General features: G+C 34.0%; 1 protein-coding gene across 1 annotated transcript in view; it reads right to left on the bottom strand.

The window, feature by feature from the left end:
* Positions 1-9,857: 9,857 nt before the first annotated feature.
* LOC127852331 (syntaxin-binding protein 5-like) overlaps positions 9,858-26,116 on the bottom strand; it is a 133,603-nt gene continuing 117,344 nt past the window's right edge. Inside the window, exons 24-34 of the mRNA XM_052386264.1 lie at positions 25,615-25,647; positions 22,052-22,171; positions 21,634-21,756; positions 20,590-20,727; positions 17,200-17,285; positions 16,879-16,969; positions 15,771-15,882; positions 14,327-14,422; positions 11,453-11,577; positions 10,880-11,004; positions 9,858-10,497 (exon numbers count right to left, since the gene is read on the bottom strand). Of these exons, the coding sequence (XP_052242224.1) occupies positions 10,360-10,497; positions 10,880-11,004; positions 11,453-11,577; positions 14,327-14,422; positions 15,771-15,882; positions 16,879-16,969; positions 17,200-17,285; positions 20,590-20,727; positions 21,634-21,756; positions 22,052-22,171; positions 25,615-25,647 (1,187 nt within the window). The 3' untranslated portion in view covers positions 9,858-10,359. The remainder of the gene's footprint in view (positions 10,498-10,879; positions 11,005-11,452; positions 11,578-14,326; positions 14,423-15,770; positions 15,883-16,878; positions 16,970-17,199; positions 17,286-20,589; positions 20,728-21,633; positions 21,757-22,051; positions 22,172-25,614; positions 25,648-26,116) is intronic.

Here is a 26,116-nt window from a genome sequence, read left to right as displayed (position 1 = left end):
CTATTGCGCCACTTTGAAATAAAATTTCAATATATCATTTATCTCCCTTTTAAAGCTTATTACTTCCCTTGGATTGTATTTTTTGACTTTTGACCTTGAATGATGACCTTGACCTTTCACCACTCAAAATGTGCAGCTTCATGAGATACACATGCATGCCAAATATCAAGTTGCTATCTTCAATATTGCAAAAGTTATGGCCAATGTTAAAGTTTTCGGACGGACACACAGACAGACAGACAGACAAACGGACTGACAGTTCAACTGCTATATGCCACCCTACCTGGGACATAAAAATACTTGTATGAAATCATTGATGTTGATAAGCTAGGCGCATTATACATTACGCATTCAATATAACGAGTATCGAGCAATCTCACATTCAACCACACCACCAGCAAATGGTGTCATTTAAGAACCTTCTTAGGGTAAAAAAATGCATCCCGCTTTTTCTTTACAGTTTCAACTAAACTCTTCATTTGTATAGATCAAGCAAAGGTAATAACTATTTGTCAAATAAGACATTGAAGGGGGGGGGGGGGGGATCACCTTAAAAGAGGCCGATTAACATTCCTCTCAGCCCATTTTCTGTTCAGAGATTTCCATTTTAATTTCATCCAAAATAGTTTATTGTCATAGGGGAAAAACAAAACAACTGCAATCTAAATGTTTCTTCATGAAGATTATACTTTTAATATAATTAGAACAATAGCCATAAATTAGTTTTTCATAACAGTATACATAAAGGTACAATACAGCATGGAACAGGAACACAGAACATATGTAAGGAACATGAACATTGAACATATGTTATTTAAACATGTTCAGTGCAGTGTTCTAATAACAGTGTATAGCGTTTTAGTAATATGCAAATACGCAGACTATTGCAAGCAAATTTTTATACAAAATAACACTTCGTAAAACATACAACTAGAATGAATCTAGAACACCTTAAAACACTGGTGTATGGAAGTTAGAATAAGACATCAAATATTTGCTCACATACAACAGTGTATTTAATAGTGAAGTGTGTTGCACTAAGGCTTCTTCCTTTCTTTTCATAAGTTACTGTCTATTCCTATTGACTTGAAAATCATTTTTACTTATATCATCCTTTATCAATGTTACTGTATGTAAAAAGAACGTTCATGTATGCACACAGTTACAGTCTCGTTTTGGTCATTTTTTAATTTTATTTTGTTTAACCCAAACAATTTAACACTTTTTTTGAGTAAAATTTGCCGATGCTGTTATATATGAAGGTATTGAAAGCACTATTAAATTGACGTTTATTCTAATTTTACATAATGTTGTTTTCAAATGTTAAAATGGTACGAAATTATTTTTGTCAACATTTTGTTTGCTTCCTTTCATCATTACCTGATTTGCAAAGTGTGTATTTTAGAAAATATGACATGACATAGAGTATTTGACTAAAAGTTTTTAATTCAAGGTTTATATGTTATTTCCATATTTACTATACTAACGTTCAATGTCCTCGCAGAGTTATAGTTCTTGGCTCACAACATTAACATCTGTAATGAACTTGTTAAGGCTTATAAAAGTACATAACAACGATTTTAACGCACATTTAATTTGCTTTTATAGAACGACAGGCATGGAAGTATATTAATACATGGTTTTTAATAAAATCGCAAATAATTACATTTCAATAAATTACTTTTAAAATGAAACTTTTTTCTCAAGCCAATATATGCAGAAGGAACTAATTTGCAGATGTTCACTAAATGACGAATTAAGGTGGCATAGGTTGTTCATTTTTAAGCATTATCATTACAATAATATTTAAAACTATTAAAACTCGGCCTTCTGTTTCTCTCAAAATGTAATCATATAATGTACTAAGCAAGGACATGCATTGGTGAAAAAAGTTGAACAAAGGTATTAACAAAACAGAGGTTTATAATATTTGAAACAGGCTGAAAAAAAAATGATCAAGAATTTCAACCTTCTTGATCAATATTAATCTAATAGCATTATTTGAATTAACTAAATGAAACTTTTATAAACAACATTCAACCTTTGCAGAAAGCTTTATGCTTTAATAATTTTGCGTGGAAAATGTTGCAGGCAAAAGCTGATGGGCACGACATTGATGAAAGTATAATCATTTCTATGTTTACTATGTTGTACAAAGATGAACAAGTTTGTAATACATGAACTCTAATTCATACAGAGGACTGTTCTATTGTTTTAACATAAAAAATATTCTATAAATGTTATCTTGTGAATTACAATGACTCCATGCTGAATTATGTTTATAAGGCTGATTGAAACAATCATACCAACATAGTATTGTTAAGTGCCAGAACAGTTTAGATGATTTAAAATTAAACAACAAGTCTCTACATTACATAATATTGAAAGAGCTTTTACATCTGCATACAAAATATAACTCACTATCCAGACTAAATAAAGTATACAACAAAGGACACGGGTATGAATTTCATAACTAAATATAATAACAGGCAATTGTTTGTATTTGATATATAACACACACTTGTCTATATGCATGTCTATAAAAAAAAACAGCCTAAGATTTGAAAATATAAAAAGCTATTATCAAATTCAGCAACTATGAATATTCTTAGTGTATAACAATTATAATGGAAATAACCATTCAGAATTAATTTACCCTTTAAATAAATTTACAAGCAGGTATTCATGCAATACTGATAAATAAATACCTTATACATGTACCACAAGCAAATTGATATCCCCGCCAAATAAACTTTTTTAATGGATTGGTGCAAATCCCTTGATATATAGTATAATCATTAAGTGTAGGGTAATAATTAATAGGTTATAACTAAGTGTATGCTAATTAATTATATGATTGCAATTCTCCTCATTGGTATCTACACACCCATGAAGTTACATGTTGACATCTTGTAGCATATCTAAGATATAGCCTTGGAAAGCTACACCATACAAAACAAAACGCAATTACTCTAAATTAAGAAAGTAAAGGATTATGGTTCTTGTGCATGGCACTTCTTCCCATTGATTTCTACACACCCATGAAGTTTCATGTTGAAATGTTTATCATATTTGAAATATAGCCCTGAAAAGTTTCATCATATAAAACAACAAAAGGGCAATGACGATTATTTAAGAAAGTGAAGGGTTATGGTTCTTAAGCATGGCATTTATCATAATTAATATCAATACACCGATTAAGTTTCCCATTGAAATATTGCATGGTATCTCAGATAAAGCCCTGAAAAATGCATGATACAAAAAAAACAAAGGGCAATAACTCTTATAAAATAAAGTGAAGGGTTATGGTTCTTGTGCAGGACACTTCTCCTCATTGATATCTATACACCTATTTAGTTCTATGTTGATATCTTATATATTTCTTGGATGTAGCCCTAAAATATTTTGTTACAGACGGACAGACAAACTGACAAGCCCAATTCTATATCACTCCGCCTTTGGCGGGGGGGATAATAACCAGAAATATTAAAATAAAGCTTAGATGAGTTTTATAAATAATGACAATCACAAGTTTAGGCCAATCTCTCAGACACGAGGTATAATCTATGGTAGCTATTTTGTATTTAAATATGTCAAAATAATTTTTAATAATAATTTTGTGACACATATTGTACAAAGCAAATGGGCTTTCATAGAAAAGCAATTGTTCCAATCTTATTTCAGAACTACTTAAATGATCAAAGATCATGATCATGTTATTTCATAAACATAAGAAATCCCAAACTTGATTGAAGTCAATAGGATTTTAAATCTAGAAAGTTTACATCAAGCTTAATATCAATATTGAGAGTATTTAATTGATCACACAATTTCAAATTATTAGAATTGTGTACTAAAGGTACATTCTTGTAATACAGAATACTTGTAGGAAAGTATGCCTACAAAAAGTGCCTCTAAATTCAAGATTGTAAGCATTGATATTGAATAGCGGGAGAAATTGTCAACAGCTAACACGAAACAATCATGACAGTGCCTTCTATATTTAAATGGTGAGAGGGGTTTAACTAGTGTTTAACTGAGAATAGCACAGGTCACTTACAACATTCTTGAGCTACCAAACCATATATAGCCCTGATCAATGAAAACTAGCGATGCCAAATAAATAGAGCTACGCACACAAACTGGCAATGAATATGAGCCCCCTCGGAGGAAAACTGGGTTAAATGCATGTGGATTTGGCGTCTGCGCAGGCTAATCAGAAACGATAATTTCTGACTTAACTGGATTTTTCGTATGAAGAGACTTCCTTTAAACAAAGATTACTAAAAAGTGGAAAGAGTCATCCCTGATTAGCCAGTGCAATCTGGGATGACACTGTATGCACATGCATTAAGCCCTGTTTTCCCAAAGTGAGGCATAGCTTTAAGTGCAGGGCATAAGTCCATTACATCCAGTTTCAGACTGTATAATAACTAATCAGCATCATACTAGAAACAGTTTTTATACAAAAATACACAGGCAGGGTTCTCAATAAGAGCCGGCCGCCGGCCAAATTGGCAACGTGCCTGGTTGACCACTTAAATAGCCATAAAATGGCAAAAATGCAGGAAATCATGTGCTCAATTTTAACATTTTCAGGGAGAGCATGCCCCCCGGATCCCCTACAAGGCCTGTTGATTTCACATTTGGGCCTGTTGGCTCAAAAGTTATTGAGAACCCTGCCAGGTTGTTTCCAACTAATTGAAGATTTTCATTCTTCATTGAGAAAGAGTCATCAATGGCTGAGCAACATATCTGTACAAGGCATTGGTGCAAAAAAAAAGATTGACTTTTCATCAGATGGATGGATAAATATGGGTCTGAATCAGTCAGATAGAGCAGAGTAAGTAAGACCAATATACGAGTCGTGTTCTGAGAAAACTGGACGTAATGCATGTGCGTAAAGTGTCATCCCAGATTAGCCTGTGCAGTCCGCACAGGCTATTCAGGGATGACACTTTACGCCTAAACATGATTTTCGGTGAGGAGGGACTTCCTTGAAACTAAAAATACCATTAAAGCGGAAAGTGTTGTCCCTGATTAGCCTGTGCGGACTGCACAGGCTAATCCGGGACGACACTTTACGCACATGCATTTAGCCCAGTTTTCTCAGAACGCGTCTCATATTATTTCTTGAACCAGTCAGTCACTTCATACTTTGTGCATGTTCCAAATAAAACATATGCGATGCATCAGATACTGGCATTTGCTCTAAACTAAATGTCAAATACACATGTCCATATAGATAGGAAAACAACATACATGCTCACTTTATCATATCACTAAAATATAAACATATCTCCAAAACAAGTCCAAATATTGCAAATTGTTCTTCCATACATGTAAATCTGTTACTATAAACACTCACGGTATTGCACATTTACTTGGAATGCTTTGCATTAAAAGGAAGGTAAACACACATTTTGTCTTTTCACAAAACCTACTCTTACTTAGCAAAACAAGAGATGTGTTTATCAGAAACACAATGCCCCTAATGCACCGCTTTTTTTTTTACCTATGACCTTGAAGGATGACCTTGACCTTTCACCACTAAAAATATGCAGCTCCATGAAATACACATGCATGCCAAATATCAAGTTGCTATGTTCAATATTTCAAAAGTTATTGAAAAACTTTACTATATTAAAGTTTTCAATTTTCGACCTTTGACCTTGAAGGATGACCATGACCTTTCAACACTCAAAATGTGCAGTTCCATGATATACACATGCATGCCAAATATCAAGTTGCTATGTTCAATATTTCAAAAGTTATTGAAAAACTTTACTATATTAAAGTTTTCAATTTTCGACCTTTGACCTTGAAGGATGACCATGACCTTTCAACACTCAAAATGTGCAGTTCCATGATATACACATGCATGCCAAATATCAAGTTGCTATGTTTAATATTTCAAAAGTTATTGCAAAACTTTACTATATTAAATATTTAAATTTTTGACCTTTGACCTTGAAGGATGACCTTGACCTTTCACCACTCAAAATGTGCAGCTCCATGAAATACACATGCATGCCAAATATCAAGTTGCTATGTTCAATATTTCAAAAGTTATTGCAAAACTTTACTATATTAAAGTTTTAAATTTTTGACCTTTGACCTTGAAGGATGACCTTGACCTTTCACCACTCAAAATGTGCAGCTCCATGAGATACACATGCATGCCAAATATCAAGTTGCTATGTTCAATATTTCAAAAGTTATTGCAAAACTTAAGTGTAAGGTTAAAGTTTGGGGACAGAATGACAGACAGACAGGCCAAAAACAATATACCCACGATCTATCGATCCGGGGGCATAAAAAACAACAAAACAAAACAACAATATTTCAAAAGTTTAAGACTTTTTGTTACATTTTAGATTGTATATGATTTAACCAATTTTACAATTTTGCCGAAACACAGTTTTTACCCAACTAATGTATGGAGTATGTTTCTTTAAAAAAAAGACCAAAAAAAAGATCAACAACAAATAAACACAATCTTAATAATAACTAAATCATTATTATAAATAAGCATTGACAAAACAAACTAGAACTTGTCCCTGTGGTGACAAATACCCCCCCCCCCCAACCCAAAGAAATGTAGAAATATGACAAAAATGACAAATTTGACCATTGGACTTGGAAAGTTTTTACCACTGGGGCTTTTTAACACAAAAAAGTTTGTACAGATGCACAATACATTGCAACAAACCAAATATTAAATGTTGGGCCTTGTGGTGTCAGAGATTAGTTTGCCATCTAGTTCTATATAAAAATAATTTGACACCTGAATGTTGGCAAGTGTTGTCAGTAATGACCCTAGGGTCATAATTTGATGAAACTTAGTAAATGGCAAACACATAATGTAGCATATAAATTAGTCGTGCTCTGTGAAGAAGGGGGTTTAATGCATGTGTGTAAAGTGCCCTCCAAGATTAGCCTGTGCAGTCTGCACAGGCTAATCAGGGACGACACTTTCCGCTTTTATTATATTTTTTGTTTAAAGAAAGTATCTTCTTAGCAAAATTCTAGTCAAGGCGGAAAGTGATACGTATATGGTGACTCACTGATACCTACCTGCCTTACTTTGCGACAGGGGGTATAACAAACTTAATAGCACAAAACGCAATTTTGCTGTATATGTCATGGATAGATAAATGTATGCGTTTTAGTTTAAACCTATATATTTAAGCTTGATTGCATCTAAAGCGTATGCCAATTGAAACGCTATAGAGTTCTGGGCATAGAACCAGTACTTGGTGTCTTTAGGGGAGATCTAAAGGACGCTCCCACAGCGGAGATCGAACCCGTGACCTCCCGTTCGCAAATTTATGCATTTGAAGACAAATGTTAAGCAAAGTATAATTAAAAGCAATTAAAAGGGTATCAGACCTTATAAAAGGTATATGAAATGTATTTCACTGAAAAGTATTTCAATTGTAAGAAATACATTTAACTATGTATACGTTTGAAAGCACTTGATGTTAATAGAATGTATATTTAACTGTACAATTGGTACTGAAGACGTCCTTGATTTACTCCTGATCGAGGCATCAAAATCTGTTGCCAGTACAGAAACTATGCAATTAGTTATTACCAAAATGTTATTAATTGACATATGTGAATCCAGTATTTTTGTATTTTGGTTTATAAGATGTCAATAAGAAATGATTTCTGCATTTTTTTAAAAGGAATTTATGGAAATGTCTTAAATTGCAACATTCTGTATCTTGACTTGATCATATGTAAATACTTATAATTGACTTGAAATAAATAAATAACAAAATGCTAATTTACTGCACTAATAACCATCCTCATTTGTTAAAATTGCAGGCTTAATATGTTTGAGAATTTAAATGTAATTTGCACACAAACATGAACACATGAAATAACAAAATTCTGATAACAGCACATTTTAGAAACAAAGTTAAGCACTGATAAACTGAATAAATTAATAAATAGTAAACAATTGAAATTACAGCATACACAAGCTCCTACATAAGGTAGGGAGTGTTCAAAATCAGGAACAATCCTGGCCCTGATTTCTTGCAAATCATCAACTTATGCTAATTATTTTCATAAATAACATTGCAAATTATCAACTTATGCTAATTATTTTCATAAATAACATATTATTTTCATAAATATCATATGAAAAACTAAAATTGTAAAGAAAAACAAATATATAATTTATTATAGTTAATTCAAAGTATGTGTCCGATAATTATAATAATTAACGTTAAGTTTTCTTACCAACATTTTACAATTTTATTTTTGACTTATCAAATTAACAACTCAAGCTCATCATTTATTTTTTTTGTCTAGAATCAAAGCAGAAGTCTTGTCATAATGAACACTGCAGCATTATAATAGGGCAGCATCAGCATGCAAGAAAGGGTTGAGAAGGAAAATGTTGTAAATGCCTAACATTTCTACATGAGATACAGTCCTTTTATGTTTAGTCTTTGTGCCATAAAAGCTGCAAATATTAACATCATATACATGGCAAATAACACCTGGAATGAATATTAAATGGTCATTTGATTGGAATGTAATACATATATATATATATATACATATAGTTTTATTTATGCTATTTCTGGATTTCAACCCTTTTTGAGCATGATTTATCATCAATCAATTGTACTTATAGGATTGGATTTCTAAACAGTACTATACGCACAATAAATATGCTTTTTTTCTGAATTGCAAACGTTTTTAATATTCCGTTATTTATATGAAGCACAAAACCAAATATCATTAGAAGCACTTTCTAGTAATAGTTCAGTTGTAAAGATGGGTAATGTATATGCACTTATAACAATATTAACCACATTTGATAAAAAATCATTTATGTCAAGATAAATTCTTTACGCCCCTACCTATACTTAGAAAAGATTAACAGTGGGTTTTCTTTGTACAATTATTCAGCAATATGACGCTTTTCTTTGTTTCTTATGTGCACATTGTCCCAGGAAGGCTGCATACCTTAGTGTTTGTTTTAAACACTCTTTTAATGGAAACATAATACACAAGATAATAAATTATTAAAAACAATATATAATAACAACATAAATAATTGAAATAAACTATATAATTAGTTCAACATAAATCATCAACAAATAAAAGCACTGGAAAGCAAAAAAAGGTACACTCTGATAATGATTTGAAGAGAGAAAATGGTTTTCTAACACAGGCATATATTTGTTCATATAAGCAAATGAACACACGCATGCACGCAGGCACATACAGAAATGGATAGTTTCAACTATAAAAACTTGTTTTCCCAAAAAATTTTTTTGATGTTTTTGTGTGTCATGAAATAGATTGGAAAACTGGATTAACATCAAAATGTGAGTTTATATATTGTTATTATGTATATACCTTCAATTTTGCACTCCTCAGACATACAATAGAATGCTTATGAAAGGAGAGTAATTATAAACTGTGTTTTTTACTGCATGAATAGGAACAGATTAACAACACAATGTAGACTTATTACGTAACAAACACAACATATCCTTATTAATAATTTTGAGTAACTAAATATAATGCTTATCAACAGAACAATTAAAAATGATCATATAATACAAAACACAAGTGACAGCTTATTCATTAATATCTAATCTCATTGACGAAAATTCAGTCATAGATTTCTCTCTTACGTGAAATCATTGTAAAAATACAGAAAATTGCACTGACCTCATCCATATACAAATTTAATGTTTTTCAAACTAAACAAGAAGCAGTAATTACCAGCCTGACCTATTAAGAAAACACATTGCACACATTGGAGTGTTTGTTTACTTGGTGCTAAGTGTGTTCAGCACATTCATGGTTAAACCTTGCATTCTGATTTATAAAATCAGTTTTAATCATTCATAATTTACAATAAATCCGTATAGTATCTAAATGCTTATTTCCCTCTACACCAATGTTTCTTCCAATCATGGTTGATCAGCTACATATATGTGGATTAACACTTAGGAGCATACAGTATCACATGCCTACAGTTTTTTGTATCTTTTCCATATATTGAAATCAAAAAGCCATGCTCCTTCCATAACACAAAACAGCATCCATTATATAATAGTCTACATCTCTCAATTCCTAAAACATCTGCCCTACACTGCCCACCTCTTAGATAACCCTCAATATACCACCTAACCTTAACACAACCACTGTTAACATCACATCTCTTCCAATTTGCAGATAGTCCCCGAGCCCATATCAACCAGTAACACAGATTCACAGAAATGAGAATGTTCGCACTATCAACCACAGGGGTAGTTCTCGTTTTTCCAGTCCCTGGCTTGATTGTTTTTGTGCATCCTAGTTCCGGTTCAATCCTAGAACTTTCTAGAACTGGTACCACTTCTTCTCCTTGTATTTCAGCATGAGCTGGTGCGCCGTGCTGGCGTAAGCCTCCGCATTCAGCGCCATCTCCTCAGTGCGATCTGCAACACCTGAGAGCTTCTCCCCTCTCTCTGACAGCAACTAGAAACAGTGGTTAGAAACATTGTAATACAGACAACTAGAAAAAAAGTCCCACAACAAGATATGATTTCAAGTTAATTTAATAAATTTATTACCTTTTTTTTATTTTGTTTAACCTGCGTATTTAACTTGATTATATTGAAAGCCAATGTCCAAAAGTACCCTTTTAAGTCCATTTCCTGAGTAGAACCAGTACTTGGGTGTCTTTAAAGGGGAGATCTGAAGAATGCTCCCCAAATGGGGATCAAACCCATGAACTCCAAGTTGCTAGGCGAACACCATATCAACTACCCCATGATGACTTTTTTTTAAATTAAAATATTTCTCTGCTCTGAAAATAATAAAGTAAACGCAATTAAACCAAATCCTGCCCACTACTCACCAGCCTGGCCCTGGACACCTCCCCACCCACTGCGGCCTGGCTCTGTGCCTGCAGACTCTGTATGCCCCCCGTTCCGTGGGTCCGGGACACCAGACCACGCGCAGCCTTACCACTAGACTCACCGACTGAAATTAAGCGAAAGGAATGATACGTTACATTGGGTACATAGAGAATGATTGTTGTGTAATATATTAAGTGAGGCTTAGAATAAAAGAATGGCAAGGCTTGCTGAGCCATTGTTTAATTTTTGTTAGCCTTATATAATATAAATACATGTTCCATACATAGTTTAAGAATATAAGAGGTCATCATTGTTGAATAGTTAAGATTCTTGTTCTCCACACTGCCTCTGAAAGTCCTTCATGTTTAATCCCTTCAATACCATTAAATTATGCACCACAGAAAAAAAGGGCAAAAACTAAACAATTATTGAACAAGAAAAGTGCTTTATTCTCACTCTTTTTGCCCAAATATCATAGGAATTCCCTGAACACTTTTCAATAAATAAATCAAACAAAAAAAGTATGGAGAATGCAATAACACTATATACAATAAATATGCAACAAAACGTACATAGTTCTTCTCTGTCCAGTGTTGATGTCCCCCCACCAAAGAGATTTTTGAAAAAGCCCTGTTTGGGAGCCTCAGGAGTCTCTGTGGGTACAAACAGTTCTCCCAACATCTCATTGAGGTTATCACTAGAAATGAAACATTTCATCATGGTAATCACTAGAAATGAAACATCTAAATAAGGTTATCAATAAAACTAAAACATCTCGTTGAGGTTATCACTAAAAATGAAACATTTAATAGAGATTATCACTAGAAATGAAACATCTCATTGACCAAATCAGTTGCAATGCAACAGCAATGATACATTTAATTGAAGAAATTATCAAATTAGGTGAAACTCTCTTTGAAAATATCACTGATTTATGAAACATCTTGTTTTGGTTATCACTAAAAATGAAAAATCTCATAGAGGTTTGCAAAAGAAATTAAACATCTCATGGATATCATAATTGCAAATTAAACATCTCATTGAAGTAATCACTGAAAATGAAACATCCCATTAAAGTTATCTCTAGCAATGAAACATCCCATTGAAGTAATCCCTAGTAATGAAACATCCCATTGAGCTTATCAATGGAATTGAAACGTCTTGTTTGGGTTATTAATAGGGATACAATTCCTCAATGTTGTCGTCACCCCAGAAATGCATTCCATCGAGGTTATCACTAAATATTAAACATCACATTGTGGATATCACTAGAAATGCTACCTCAATGTCAACACAACAAGAGGGCCATGAAGGCCCTGTATTGCTCCACTTTTTTTTTATGCGAAAAAAGCGTGCAATGCGCATGGGTTGAAATGTACTCAAGCATGTGACTTTCTCTTTATATCCCTCGTCCCACTGGGCGCTTAAAGTTGGAAGGGTGAGCATTTTTATATATGGAAAACGTTACTACGATGTTAACTAAACAGACTAAAAAGCCAGGGAATTGTCGCACAGGTCCTTTGCTTATAACGTAGGTACATTTATCTCTCCAAAACATATTGTCGTTCTTTCTATTTTACATATTTTTAGATGCTGAAGATCAAATCTACGCATGTTCTACAAGATTAATGAAAGTTCCTTCATTCAATCATGAACTAGTTATGTATTAAACAACGTCTTAGACTGGTCCGCACATATGCAGAAATGTTTTTGATCGTGCTTTTGAACTGATGGGTTATCATATTAACGGCAAAAAAAGCTTATAAATTTAATTTCTTTGTAGATATGGGATGATTAAGTACCAAATGCCATTCTCGACCTTCCAATAGACCATAACTCCTTCTGAAGAGTTTGTTTTCGTTTTGAAAACAGGACTTCCGGTTTTAAAAAGGAGAAATTGCTCATGATGAGCAATTTCTCCTTTTATCACAATGATTTCTATCCCACCCAGCCAATTTATAAATAGTCCTTTACAATATTATTTCTCGTCTGCAATCTCTTTCAATTTTGGCAGTCCAAAATGTGTCGTTTGGTAAAGGGTTAACATTTATGGATAGTTAACATGTTGGTCTACCTTTCACGCTCAACATGTATGCATTCATCTCTTATAATCAAAAAGTTATTCCAAGTGTATTTTGATAAACTTTTAGTTTGAGAAGAAATAGTTTATTCATCCCATAATGAATAAATTGCAAAAATGCATAAACATGCAAAGTTCAACGACTTCCTTGTGTCCATGTTTTTTGACGAATCAAATTTTCTTGAACAACTTTTTAATGGGAGCCTTCAAGGGATAAATTTGGCCCAAGGGCATAATTTGAACAAACTTGGTAGAGAACTATAAGATGTCACTACATACCAAATTTGGTAGCTCTAGGCCCAATGTTTATGGACAGGAAGATTTTTAAAGTTTGCACAAAAGAGGCTTTATATAAGCATATGTTCAGTTTTGTGACCCCCGGGGCAGGGTCAAATTTGAGCCCATGGGAATAATTTGAACAAATTTGGTAGAGGACTATTAGATGTCACTACATACCAAATTTAGTAGCCCTAGTCTCTATAATTATGAACAGAAAGATTATTAAATTTTGCACAAAATAGGCCTTATTTAAGCATATGTTCATTTTTGTGACCCCCGGGACAGGGTCAAATTTGACCCCATGGGCATAATTTGAAAAAACTTGGTAGAGAACTATAAGATTTTAATACATACCAAATTTGGTAGAAATAGGCCCAATGGTTATGGACATGAAGATTTTCAAAGTTTGCACAAATAGGCCCAATATAAGCGTATGTTCGATTGTGTGACCCCTGGGGAACGGTCAAATTTGATCCCAGGGGCTTAATTTGAACAAACTTGGTAGAGGACTATTATTAGATGTCACTACATACCAAATTTGGTAGCCCTATGCCATACGGTTATAGACAAAAAGAGTTTTAAAGTTTGCACAAAATAGGCTTATTTAAGCGTATGTTCATTTTTATGACCCCCGGGGCATGGTCAAATTTGACCCCAGGGGCATAATGTGAACAAACTAAGTAGAGAACTATTCAATGTCCTTACATACCAAATGTGGTAGCACTAGGCCCAATGGTTATGGACAGAAGATTTTTAAAGTTTGCACAAAATTTGCTTTATATAAGCATATGTTCAATTTATTGACCCCCGGGGCGGGTCAAATTTGACCCCAGGGGCATAATTTGAACAAATTTGAAAGAGGTTCACCCCAGGAACATTTGTGAGAAGTTTTATCAGAATTGGACTTGTAGTTTAGGAGAAGATGTTTAAAGAAAGTTAACGCACGCACGCACGAAAGACAAAGGACCATGACATAAGCCCCGCTGGCGTCTGGCCAGTGGAGCTAAAAAAAGATATAACATAATTGACAATTTTTTATTTGTTTTCAATACATGTAACAAATAGGAGACTTTGCCTAACAACTTACCAAATTTCAGCAGAGTATGTTACTTTTTGTAATTCTGTTGGTGAACACATGTACAATGCATGACCATTGTTACTGAAGCAGAACGTTCTGGCAACCCTATATGAAAAGATCAAACACTTTAAAAATTTTCAAATATTCAAAATTTCCCCTAAACATTGCCATTCTTAAACATTCAAGTTTCATGCCATGGAATTCATACAGCACTTTAATCCTTTCTTTCATTTTTAAAACATGCATTACCAGTGGACTCTAGTTATTAATTTTGCTTTTTCTTGTGAGGATTTAGTGTATTTGTATATACAAATATGTATAAATAGTTTAAAGCCCCATTAACACTGAAAATCAATGAACTTTGCATACAATATTTTGAACAAAAGATGTGTTTGTCAGAAACACTGCAATGCCCCCTACTGCGCCGCTTTGAAGCCATATATTTGACCATTGACATTGAAGGATGACCAGTACCTTTCACCACTCAAAATGTGCAGCTCCATGAGATACACATGCATGCCAAATATCAAGTTGCTATCTTCAATATCGCAAAAGTTATGACCAAGGTTAAAGTTTGGGGACAGAATGACAGACAGACAGGCCAAAAACAATATACCCCCAATCATTTGATCCGGGGCATAGAAATAAAGTTAACACATGAACAAATCAAAGTTCCTTATAGCAAAAGCCAAAATTTCAACACTAGATGTGGTCTGGTAACATAGATTTAACAATATACAAAATGCTTGTGGAATATATTGTCACACAAAAAATAAAACTTAGCATTTTATATCTGGCTAAATCTATGTCACCATACCACATCTAGCACTGAAATGTTGGCTATAGCTATAAGGAACACTGATTTTGTATGTGTTAACTTTATTTTTCCAAATACTTAAAAAAATATTAGTTGATTTTGAGTGTTAATTTGGCTGTATCAATCAGTTATAAATGAATGTAACATAAAATCAATGTCAAACCCTTGCACAGAGTAAACCTTACAAAACATTCAAAGACAACAAAATGTGTACTACCACAAGCATTAGGTAGAGATCACTACAACTGAACTAAATATGTTCAAGCCAGATCACAAGAATGTTTAACAGAAATTAGTATCAACACACAGCAGTTCAGACACAGGCATGCTAACACTATGATTTTAAAAATTGTTAAAGTGAAGAAATGTCCAACAGAAACCAATGGAGCCTCATTGTGGGAAAACTGGGCTTAATGCTCGAGCATTGTCCACAAAGGCTAATCAAGGACGACAATTTCCACCTCAACTGGATTTTCATTTCAAAGAGACCTCCTTTACATGAAACAATTGATAAAAGCAGAAAAGTGGTCCCTGATTAGACTGCACAAACTGCACAGGCTGAATGAGGATGATACTTTATTCACATGCATTAAGCTCAGTTATCACAGAATGCGGCGCAGTTTTTCAGAGTAATACCGGAGGTCTGACAGAGGCAAGAAGTCCATATCTAGCAGCAGTTTGAGACTGGGCAGGCTGTACACCATGATGTGACCGTTGGCCACGTAACACGCCAGACACACGCTGTCACCTGTGGAAATGGGAAAACAATTGATGTAACACGCCAGACACATGCTGTCACCTGTGGAAATGGGAAAACAATTGATGTAACACGCCAGACACACGCTGTCACCTGTGGAAATGGAAAAACAATTGATGTAACATGCCAGACACATGCTGTCACCTGTGGAAATGGAAAAACAATTGATGTAACATGCCAGACACACGCTGTCACCTGTGGGAATGGAAAAACAATTGATGTAACACGCCAGACACACGCTGTCACCTGTGGAAATGGAAAAACAATTGATGTAACACGCCAGACACACGCTGTCACCTGTGGAAATGGAAAAACAATTGATGTAACACGCCAGACACTCGCTGTCACCTGTGGAAATGGGAAAACACTTACTTGAATAGAAAGGGTTGAAAAAAATAAAGCATTAACTGCATTATTTTTATATTCATTATTATTATTATTATATATAATATAAACCTATTGAATTTAGGCAGACACCTGAGTCCATGTGTTACTGATTACCTAGCTTCATTTGAAGCTGACTTCCTAAGACTATTTCAGCCTGATTGTCTTATTATATTTAAGTCTGCCTTAGTCTATTGCAGTCTGATATTCTAGGTCTTATTGATACACACTTCAGTTTTCTTTCTGTGTAGAACCAACACTTAAGATCTCTTGTTGGGATCTTGAGAGGGCTCATTGAGTCAAGATCACAGCATTCACAATAGATACAACTTTTGCAGAATGGATTACTATCAATATGATCATGATTCTGTCTGTTTCACTGATAATATTTGTGCAGCTGACAAAGCAAATTTGATAATTTACTTAAATTACTTAAACTTACTTTGATACATGGATTATAAAATGTATTATTATATCAGAATAACCTTTACAATACAAACCTTCCTTTTTAGCTCTGCAAAGCAAATGAATTCAAGGCACGATAGCACTATCAGATGCCTGATTACTTTCCTTTACTTCCCTTTACCTGCGTTGATTACTTACCCCTGAGATTGACCACATCTGCTTTGACAACAAATGAGTTTTCGGTAATTCTTGCTTTGTATGGACACGTCTGTGACGGCAAGGACACAACCTGGGAACAAACAATCACGAGATAATCAATCATCAATTCTGTATGATTTCTTTCAATTAATAGAACTGTTAACCAGTCTTTCAGTTTTGTTATTAAAAATCATAATCATCATCATAATTGTCATGGTCATCATCATCGTCATCATGATCATAATCATCATCACCGTCACCACCACTACCATCATCATCATCACAATCATCTCACAACACCACCATCACAAAATGACATACCCTGGCCTGTTTCTCTGAACAGATGATAGCAAACTGCCTGTCTGATACTTCTGTAGATGTGCTTGGTGACATCTTCAGTTTTGTCACTGAAAAAAATATCGATACAAAGATCATTCATTGAACTCTAAAATTATACAATACCTACAATTTTATAAATACATGTCCTTAAAGAATTACGTAACTGATTTTGTTCATACCTAGACATTGTAAAAGCACTTATGCCTAAATATGCAAGTTCATCAATGACAAGAACCATGTACGTTAATATCACCACATAGAACGTTATACACAAAGTTTACCAAAAACAACGGATATAAGATGAGTTAATATAAAGATACAGACTGCAGTCAATCATGTGAGCATTGCCAATACATATAATATGATTGACATTACATTGAAACACTGTAAAATATAAATAAAATAAATGGTATCTAAAAACAGTGACTATTTTGGACAATGCTAGAGTTAATCTTGGGTTAGCTTTAATGATCAACAAGCAAATTCGTTGAATTGATATCCCCCGCCAATATGCTTCTGGACACAAAAGTTTTATATTTGACACTAAAAAAGCATTTTTTTAAGATACAAAGGGCCATGATTCTGTTATTAACAGATGGTGTACAATGCTATTTGGCGTGCATCATCCTCTTATCCTTATATATACTCATACCAAGTTTCAATGAAATCAGCCATAGCACGTCCAAGATATGGCTCCGGACACAAAAGTGCCGGACGGACGGACGGACAACGCAACAACAATATCCCTCTGCCTATGGCAGGGGATAATAAACGGTATCTAAGAACAGTGACTGTTTTGGACAATGCTAGAGTTAATCTTGGGTTAGCTTTAATGATCAATATGTTGTAGAATTGGATAACTAAGTGTTGTCACCGTCAGTGTTGAATGGCCCCAAAGTATCATGTTCATTAAACAGTGTGGTCTTGACCTTTACTTGATTGTTAATTTAATTAACAACAAGGGACAAAATTGTCACAAAACCAGGTTTTCATTGTGAAAAAAAAAATCTGATAAAGGGAGAAAACTCAAACTGAACTTTTGAAATGAACAAACAAAATTAACCCCCTTTGTAAGTTTGTTTTAAAAAAATATCTATTTTTAGTCATGGCGACCTTGACATTGGAGATATTGACGTGATTCTTTCGTGCGACACACCGTCCCATGATGGTGAACAAATGTGCCAAATGATTTTAAAATCTCACAATGAATGACATAGTTATGGCCAGGACAAGCTCATTTATGGCCATTTTTGACCTTTGAACTCAAAGTGTGACCTTGACCTTGGAGATATCGACGTAATTATTTCGCGCGACACACCGTCCAATGATGGTGAACAAATGTGCCAAATGATTTTAAAATCTGACAATGACGACATAGTTATGGCCCGGACAAGCTTGTTCAGCCCGCCCGCCAGCCCGCCCGCATTCGCCAATCTAATAACCAGTTTTTTCCTTCGGAAAACCTGGTTAAAAACCTGGTTAATTAAGAAAATTGAATGAGTAGGATTCAGAATGTACATTGTGTATTGAGTGATTTTAAATGGTAAAATAATGCCTCTAACAAGAGCTTTGTCACAGACATGAGGTATACCCCCACATGCTGCATTGACACAGAATATTTTGCATGCTGTCTTCACAAAACAAGAGAAGCTTATTTATGGCAATTTTTAAGAATTATTATGCCATTATCATTTATGGCCATTTTGACCTTTGAACTTTAAAATTCTTTCGCATGACACGCCGTCCAATGACTGTGAACAAAATTAATGTACAGAGTCATTTTAAAATCTCACAATGAATGACATAGTTATGGCTCCGACAAGCTCATTTATGGCCAATTTTGACTTTGAACTCCAAGTGTGACCTTGACCTTGAAGATATCAATGTAATTCTTTTGCATGACACACTGTCCAATGATTGTAAACGAATGTACCGAGTAATTTTAAAATCTCAAAATGAATGACATAGTTATGGCCCGGGCAAGATCATTTATGGCCATTTTTGACCTTTGAACTAAAAGTGTGACCTTGACCTTGGAGATATCGACATAATTCTTCACATGACACAGCGTCCAATGATGGTGAACAAATGTGCCAAACAATTTTAAAATCTCACAATGAACAACATAGTTATGGCCCAGACAAGCTCATTTATGGCCATTTTTGACCTTTGAACTCATAGTGTTACCTTGACCTTTGAGATATCCACGTAATTCTTTCGCATGACACATTGATCAATGAGGGTGAACAAATGTGCCAAATGATTTTAAAATCTTACAATGAACGACATAGTTATGGCCCAGACAAGCTCATTTATGGCCATTTTTGACCTTTGATCTCAGTGTGACCTTGACCTTGGAGATATCGACGTAATTCTTTCGCATGACACACCGTCCAATGATGGTGAACAAATGTTCCAAATTATTTTATAGTCTCACAATAAATGACAAAGTTATGCCCCTGACAAGCATATGACCTTTGAACTCCAAGTGTGACCTTGACTTGGAGATATCAACATACTTCTTTCGCATGACACACCGTCCCATGATGGTGAACAAATGTACCAAGTCATTTTAAATTAATTAATTAATTAATTAAAGACGTGACAATTACCCCCACATGCTGCATTGACACAGAATATTTTGCAAGGTAATGGGGGTATAATTACAAGATTTATAATATAAAACCAAAAAACATTACTTCTCTTTGATTTCTTCTGACTTCTCCTTAAATGCAAGTCAAGTGACTTCTCCCTAAAGTCTGACGCTAGGCTGACCCCTGATACAAATAATTTCCTATTGGCGCATTAAACTAACAAGGGACAAAATTGTCACAAAACCAGGTTCATTGTGAAAAAAAAATCTGATAAAGGGAGAAAACTCAAACTGAACTTTTGAAATGAACAAACAAAATTAACCCTCTTTGTAAGTTTGTTTAAAAAAAAAAAAAAAATTTATTTGTGGCGACCTTGACATTGGAGATATTGACGTGATTCTTTCGTGCGACACACCGTCCCATGATGGTGAACAAATGTGCCAAATGATTTTAAAATCTCACAATGAATGACATAGTTATGGCCAGGACAAGCTCATTTATGGCCATTTTTGACCTTTACACTCAAAGTGTGACCTTGACCTTGGAGATATCGACGTAATTATTTCGCGCGACACACCGTCCAATGATGGTGAACAAATGTGCCAAATGATTTTAAAATCTGACAATGAACGACATAGTTATGGGCCGGACAAGCTTGTTCCGCCCGCTTGCCAGCCCGCCAGCCAGCCAGCCCGCCCGCATTCGCCAATCTAATAACCAGTTTTTTCCTTCGGAAAACCTGGTTAAAAACTAATTTCCTAGGGCACCACTGGCCAACCTGACTGGTTCTTGACAGACTTTGCCTCGTCCTTCCCGGTCTCCCTCCAGGCCCCTGATGTCAGTGTGGGGATGATCATACCGTTAGTGTCCAGGAAAGACATGCACTGCAGGGCACCCTTCAACCGGAATATTGTACCTGGAACACACAAGTTCAGATGGTGTTTTTGACATACATTTGTCACAGAGGTTGATATGAGCAGATACAACAGTCTCGAGTCTCTGTGAACCCTCGAATAGTTGATAATTGCTAATGTTTAGTACGCTCACACACTGCATGTATTTTCAGTAATTTTATAAGTATTTTCATTAAATGTTTGAGTTATTTTGTTGTAAACTACTTTCATAGGTTTTTTCAATACCAATTTTTTGTTTCATTATTTTTAAAGGTATTTTCAATACTTTCAATACTTAACGAGATTGTTTCTGTATTTTCAAAGGAATATTTCAGTTCCTTCATAGGAATAATAAGTATGACATACTTAGGACCTTACCATGAGAAGAACACACTGGGAAAGGACAAGATGTCAAATGAGAAATATACATTTAAAATTTGGATATACCTAATCAAAGATATTTATCCCACCTTGCAATTGGCATACTGTTCATTGCTTATGTAAAGACTGTGTAATTGATATTTTCAAAATTTATAATGTATCATAATACCATGCAGGTTGAATATTGTGCATGAAACATGCAAGACCATGTTTGGCTTACAAGCCACTGTTAGTTGTATGAGCAAATTATATGAATGAATTTGAAATCAACATTTATTTCTATCTAAGCACAAGAGTTATGATCAATTACTGATAATAATGAAAAGTTACTTCATACAAAAAAACAAAGGTCAATAACTCTTATTTAAGAAAGTGTAGGATTATGGTTCTTAAGCAGGGCACTTCTCCTGATTGATATCTATACACCCGTGAAATTCCATGTTGATATCTTATATAGATATTAGTTTCTGAGATATAGCCCTGACGGTAAGATGGACAATACCAATTCTATATCCCTCCGCCATTGGTGGGTGATAACAAACACTTACCACTAGGTGAGACTATCACTGGTTGAGTCAGTCTTGATTCCCCTGGGGGAGGCAGGTTAAGTACAATGACCAGAACAGAGCCCAGACTTGTACCCACCCACAGACATGGACTGGTGAAGGTATCTGCAGCAGGCAAACGAGTCATATATACCTGCTCATATTTGACTGATACAGCAATACTAAAAGTATGTGTAATTCTTTCAATGAATGACAATGATACAAATATTAGAGTAGAAACACACAACACATAATTTGTGCAAAACATTTTAAGATAATTGAAACTTATTCATGATAATAAAAAATAACTGATATATTAAAAATAGTTTGAGTTTTTATGTAGTCAAATTTAATGAACAATAAATGGCTCACAAACACGCAATGCTACAATTACAGTCTAACATACATAAGGGTCACACACCTAATTTCCGAGTATACGAGTCTGCAAAGACAAGACACTGAATGGCTTCCTTGGAAACATTCTCCAGGCTCGATATACTTGAACTCCGGGATCGGGAAAATGAGGAACCATCATTCTTATCTGAAATGAAACATGGCGTTGCAAAAAACTGATTATATTGTTTTAAAATAAGTTACATAGGCATTTACTGAGAAATTTGTTCAAAGACGTTTATCCTAAATGAGATAATTTGTATACATTATTAATTGCTGTGATAATAAATAAAGTAAATATTGTGTAACTTAATGTTCAGATAGTTAAATTATAAATTTATGACAAACTTTTTGGATTTCACATTTTATTAACATTTAAATAGTTGTATTCAATATTAATGCACAACTGTTGTTTTTAAAACACACATTCTATTTAAATGGATTATTCTCATCAGTAATTCAGACTTCAATAGTCTAATACTAATATTCCAGTAATAAAACTTTTAAAATGTATTGTAAATGCTAAATATTATTTATTCTATACAAGCTAAATATAATTGTATTTGTTACAATTGAAGCAATCAATCTGTTGTATTGACAGCTGAAATGGAAAATGACCTATTCCTATTATTAATTTATTTTGCTTATTTAAAATAAGCAATAGGGCTATGCGTTGTAATATTCACTTCAAATGTAAATGGATTAATATGCAAGAAAAATAATCGTTAGAAATTGGAAAAAACTATGTACTGCTCAAAGATACAAAAACCAGTTTCATTTATAACATTCACTTATTTATATACATGTTTTAAATCCAGAATATCCTTATGTTGCTGAAAAAGAACATCAGTTAAGCCCAACATTTTTTTTAATCTTTGGCAATAAACATTCATTTCAAAGAGAAAACTACATAAAACAAGACTTGCCATGCAATATATGTCCCCTACCGGCTCCACCATTGTCAGAATTTTCTTTTTTTTATATTTGTTGCCATAGCAACAAGAATTTTTGACGTAGAGACAAAATGAAATGACGTGCATAATGTCAATATTGCCATCTATTAATGTGTCAAGTTTCATGAAAAAATATCAAGAACTTTTAAAGTTATCGCAGAATCCAGAAAAGTGTGACGGACTCACGGACACACAGAGGGCAAACCATAAGTCCTCACCCGTAAAACCGGTAGGGGACAATAATGTTGAAGTAACAGATAAATCAAAATTTTACCAATAGTCAAAAGACCAACACCATTATTTGTATTCTCATATTATTTTTACCAATTTAAGGGAATCAGACAAATATCTTAAAATGGACTGAACCCGGAACTTCTTGTTTGCTAGAAAGACACATAATCCACTTCTTGCTTACAAGAAAGACACCTTTAATCCATGAGGGAATGCAACTTTTTATAAAATTTAATTTTATGGGATACCTAAGGATCCTTCTTCACTTTCTTTGACGGTTGTTTTAAAATTCCATGATTTTTGCATGATACAATCCAATTTATAAATAACTAAATTAATTTCTGTATTTGTATATAAGCAATTAAACAATACCCACATTTTGAACTTTTAAAAATGTTAGCATAATAATAATACAAGGATTTGCAAATATAAGCAAAGCATTTTGCAGCATAAACAGGTTTGACTACTAGTAACACATTAATTCATTACTATTAAAAAGTGAATGTAATTGGAAAATGTTCATCTAGGGTAACAAGGGCACTATTTATAAACTGGAAGTACATACCCTTATACAAGCAGGGCAAACACTTCAAGCACAGTTTGCAGAGGACATAGTACAGATATATACTATGATCTTATTAATTCAGGCAATATACAAAACAAGTTAACAATGGTAAGACTAAGACACATAAATTGGCAAAAGTGATATAATAATAATAGAACTGCAACATGTGTCTTATTGAACAGGATTTTTTTTTATTAAAAAAGAATGTCAAGAATTTGCTCACAACATAAACATATTTAAGCCTTATATGATTAAGGTTAGACAAATTATTGTTCTCTCTACATCCTTAATATATGCTCTTTAAAACATATATGTATATACATAATGTAAATGACTTGAAAACTTTAAATAGAAATCACAGTATAAAGTATTGCATTACAACTTTATGACAATTTATTTATAAAATGTAAAACTTGTTTACAAGAACATTAAACACTGAAATTTAATTCACATGTAACTATAAATGGCGCGGCAGAGGCCGACGCGTATCCCCACGCCGCATGTTTGACACAGGGGCGCCCCAGGGTTGGTTATGGGGCCATGCATAGTTGAGTTTGACTGTATTGTCATAAGAGATGTTCAGTATAAATTTGAAGTAATTCAATGTAGAAATGAAGAAGTTAATGTAAAATAACCTTAAAAATGAGTGAAAATCTATACCTTAATTTCTCCTCCTCATCCTGCTCTCCTTACAAATCTAATAATGCATCAACTTCACTGTAGTCAATTATGTACATGTAATCCTAATTGGAATTATTTATGAGATGGCTGAACATGTTCTCTTATAGCCAATCTTCTTGCTCCTGTTTTGGAAAAGTTATGTTTTGAGGTTAAGTGGTTGACTAAATAGTAGCGTCTCAGAAATTTTCTATCGCAATCTTGTACACAACAATGTCCATCTTGCTTTAAATTGTTTCTCACATTTTTCCCACTTGAACATTTTGACAGATTTTCAGTAACGTGTCTAAAATTTTAATTGCACAAATTGAAAGTTTCAGCCCTTTTATAGATTCTTGAGGCTCTATTCCATGAGTTTCTCATGCTTTTTATGCTTGACTGCATTCTATCTCTTCTCTCATATACAGGTGTCCCTTTGCTCCAATTTTTTATAACCCCTTGTATAAACATTAGATGGATGAGCTAAACCATTTCACAGATGAGTTAACACAAACAATTGAATACTTAATACATCTCTGCGCCACTTCTGTGTTCTCTACGCGCCACTTTGATTTATTTAATTTTTTTATATCATTTACTTACCTCCCTTTAACGCTTATTACTTCCCTTGGATTTGTTTTTTTGACCTTTGACCTTGAAGGATGACCTTGACCTTAACCTTTTACCACTCAAAATGTGCAGCTCCATGAGATACACATGCATGCCAAATATCAAGTTGCTATCAACAATATTGCAAAAGTTATGGCCAATGCACCATACCAGGGGCATAAAAATACGTGAAAATCTCTGACCCGGCCCCACCCAAACCCCCATAACCTTTGACCCAAGGGTCAGATCAAAATTCCGAATAGTGCAGGGTTTCACATATGCTCATAGCTACCAATTGTGTGTAAGTTTCAAGGTTCTAGTGCTTATAGTGTAGGAGAAGATAGTGGCCAGGACGGACAGAAGACTGAGATAACCACAATATCCCCACTTTTTCTCCAAAAAGCGTGGGGATAATGATATTTGTGTGAACTGTATAAAAGGACACAAGACAACAAACTTTGGATAAATTCTGAAACATAAAAAGTTTCAAGGTAAAACTTCCAAACATGGTGGTTGACTGAAAGCTGTGAGAAAATTATGAAAAATGAAACAAGTGTGGTTGCCATGAAAACTTACCGGATGACCCAGAATCTGGTTTAAGGTACACCACTAGAACATACATACACACAAACACAGTAAACATGATGGTTACTTGTACACGTCCTTACAAAACTTCACACTAAAAATTTATTTATGCAAATGTTTTCTTTCAATTATATGATCTTAAATTTTACATGCGTTGTGACAAAATTATAACATACTATTCTGATACATTTATAAAAAAAATGTTTTCTACATGTACTTTTTGGGGCAGACTTTTTGTCTTTTTGTAGGCTCATATTCAAATAATTTTTTATTAAATGCTATTATTTAATTAGAAAAACAATATACAAAACAGAACAGACAACAACCAAATACAAGAGGGCATAAAGGCCCAGTGCCGCTCACCTGAGGAGTGTTATACTGACTTGTTATGGGTAGATTTTATGATGTTTGTGTCATAAGTTTTTTATTCTTTAACTCTGTATTCCACCAATGTGGCATGAGACATTATTAAACATTTTTTCTATAAAAAAAA

The sequence above is a fragment of the Dreissena polymorpha genome, chromosome 12, assembly GCF_020536995.1.
Source record: "Dreissena polymorpha isolate Duluth1 chromosome 12, UMN_Dpol_1.0, whole genome shotgun sequence".
Lineage (NCBI taxonomy): Eukaryota > Metazoa > Mollusca > Bivalvia > Myida > Dreissenidae > Dreissena > Dreissena polymorpha.
The sequence above is the reverse complement of the archived record's forward strand: the minus strand, read 5'-3'. Positions and strand labels throughout refer to the sequence as shown.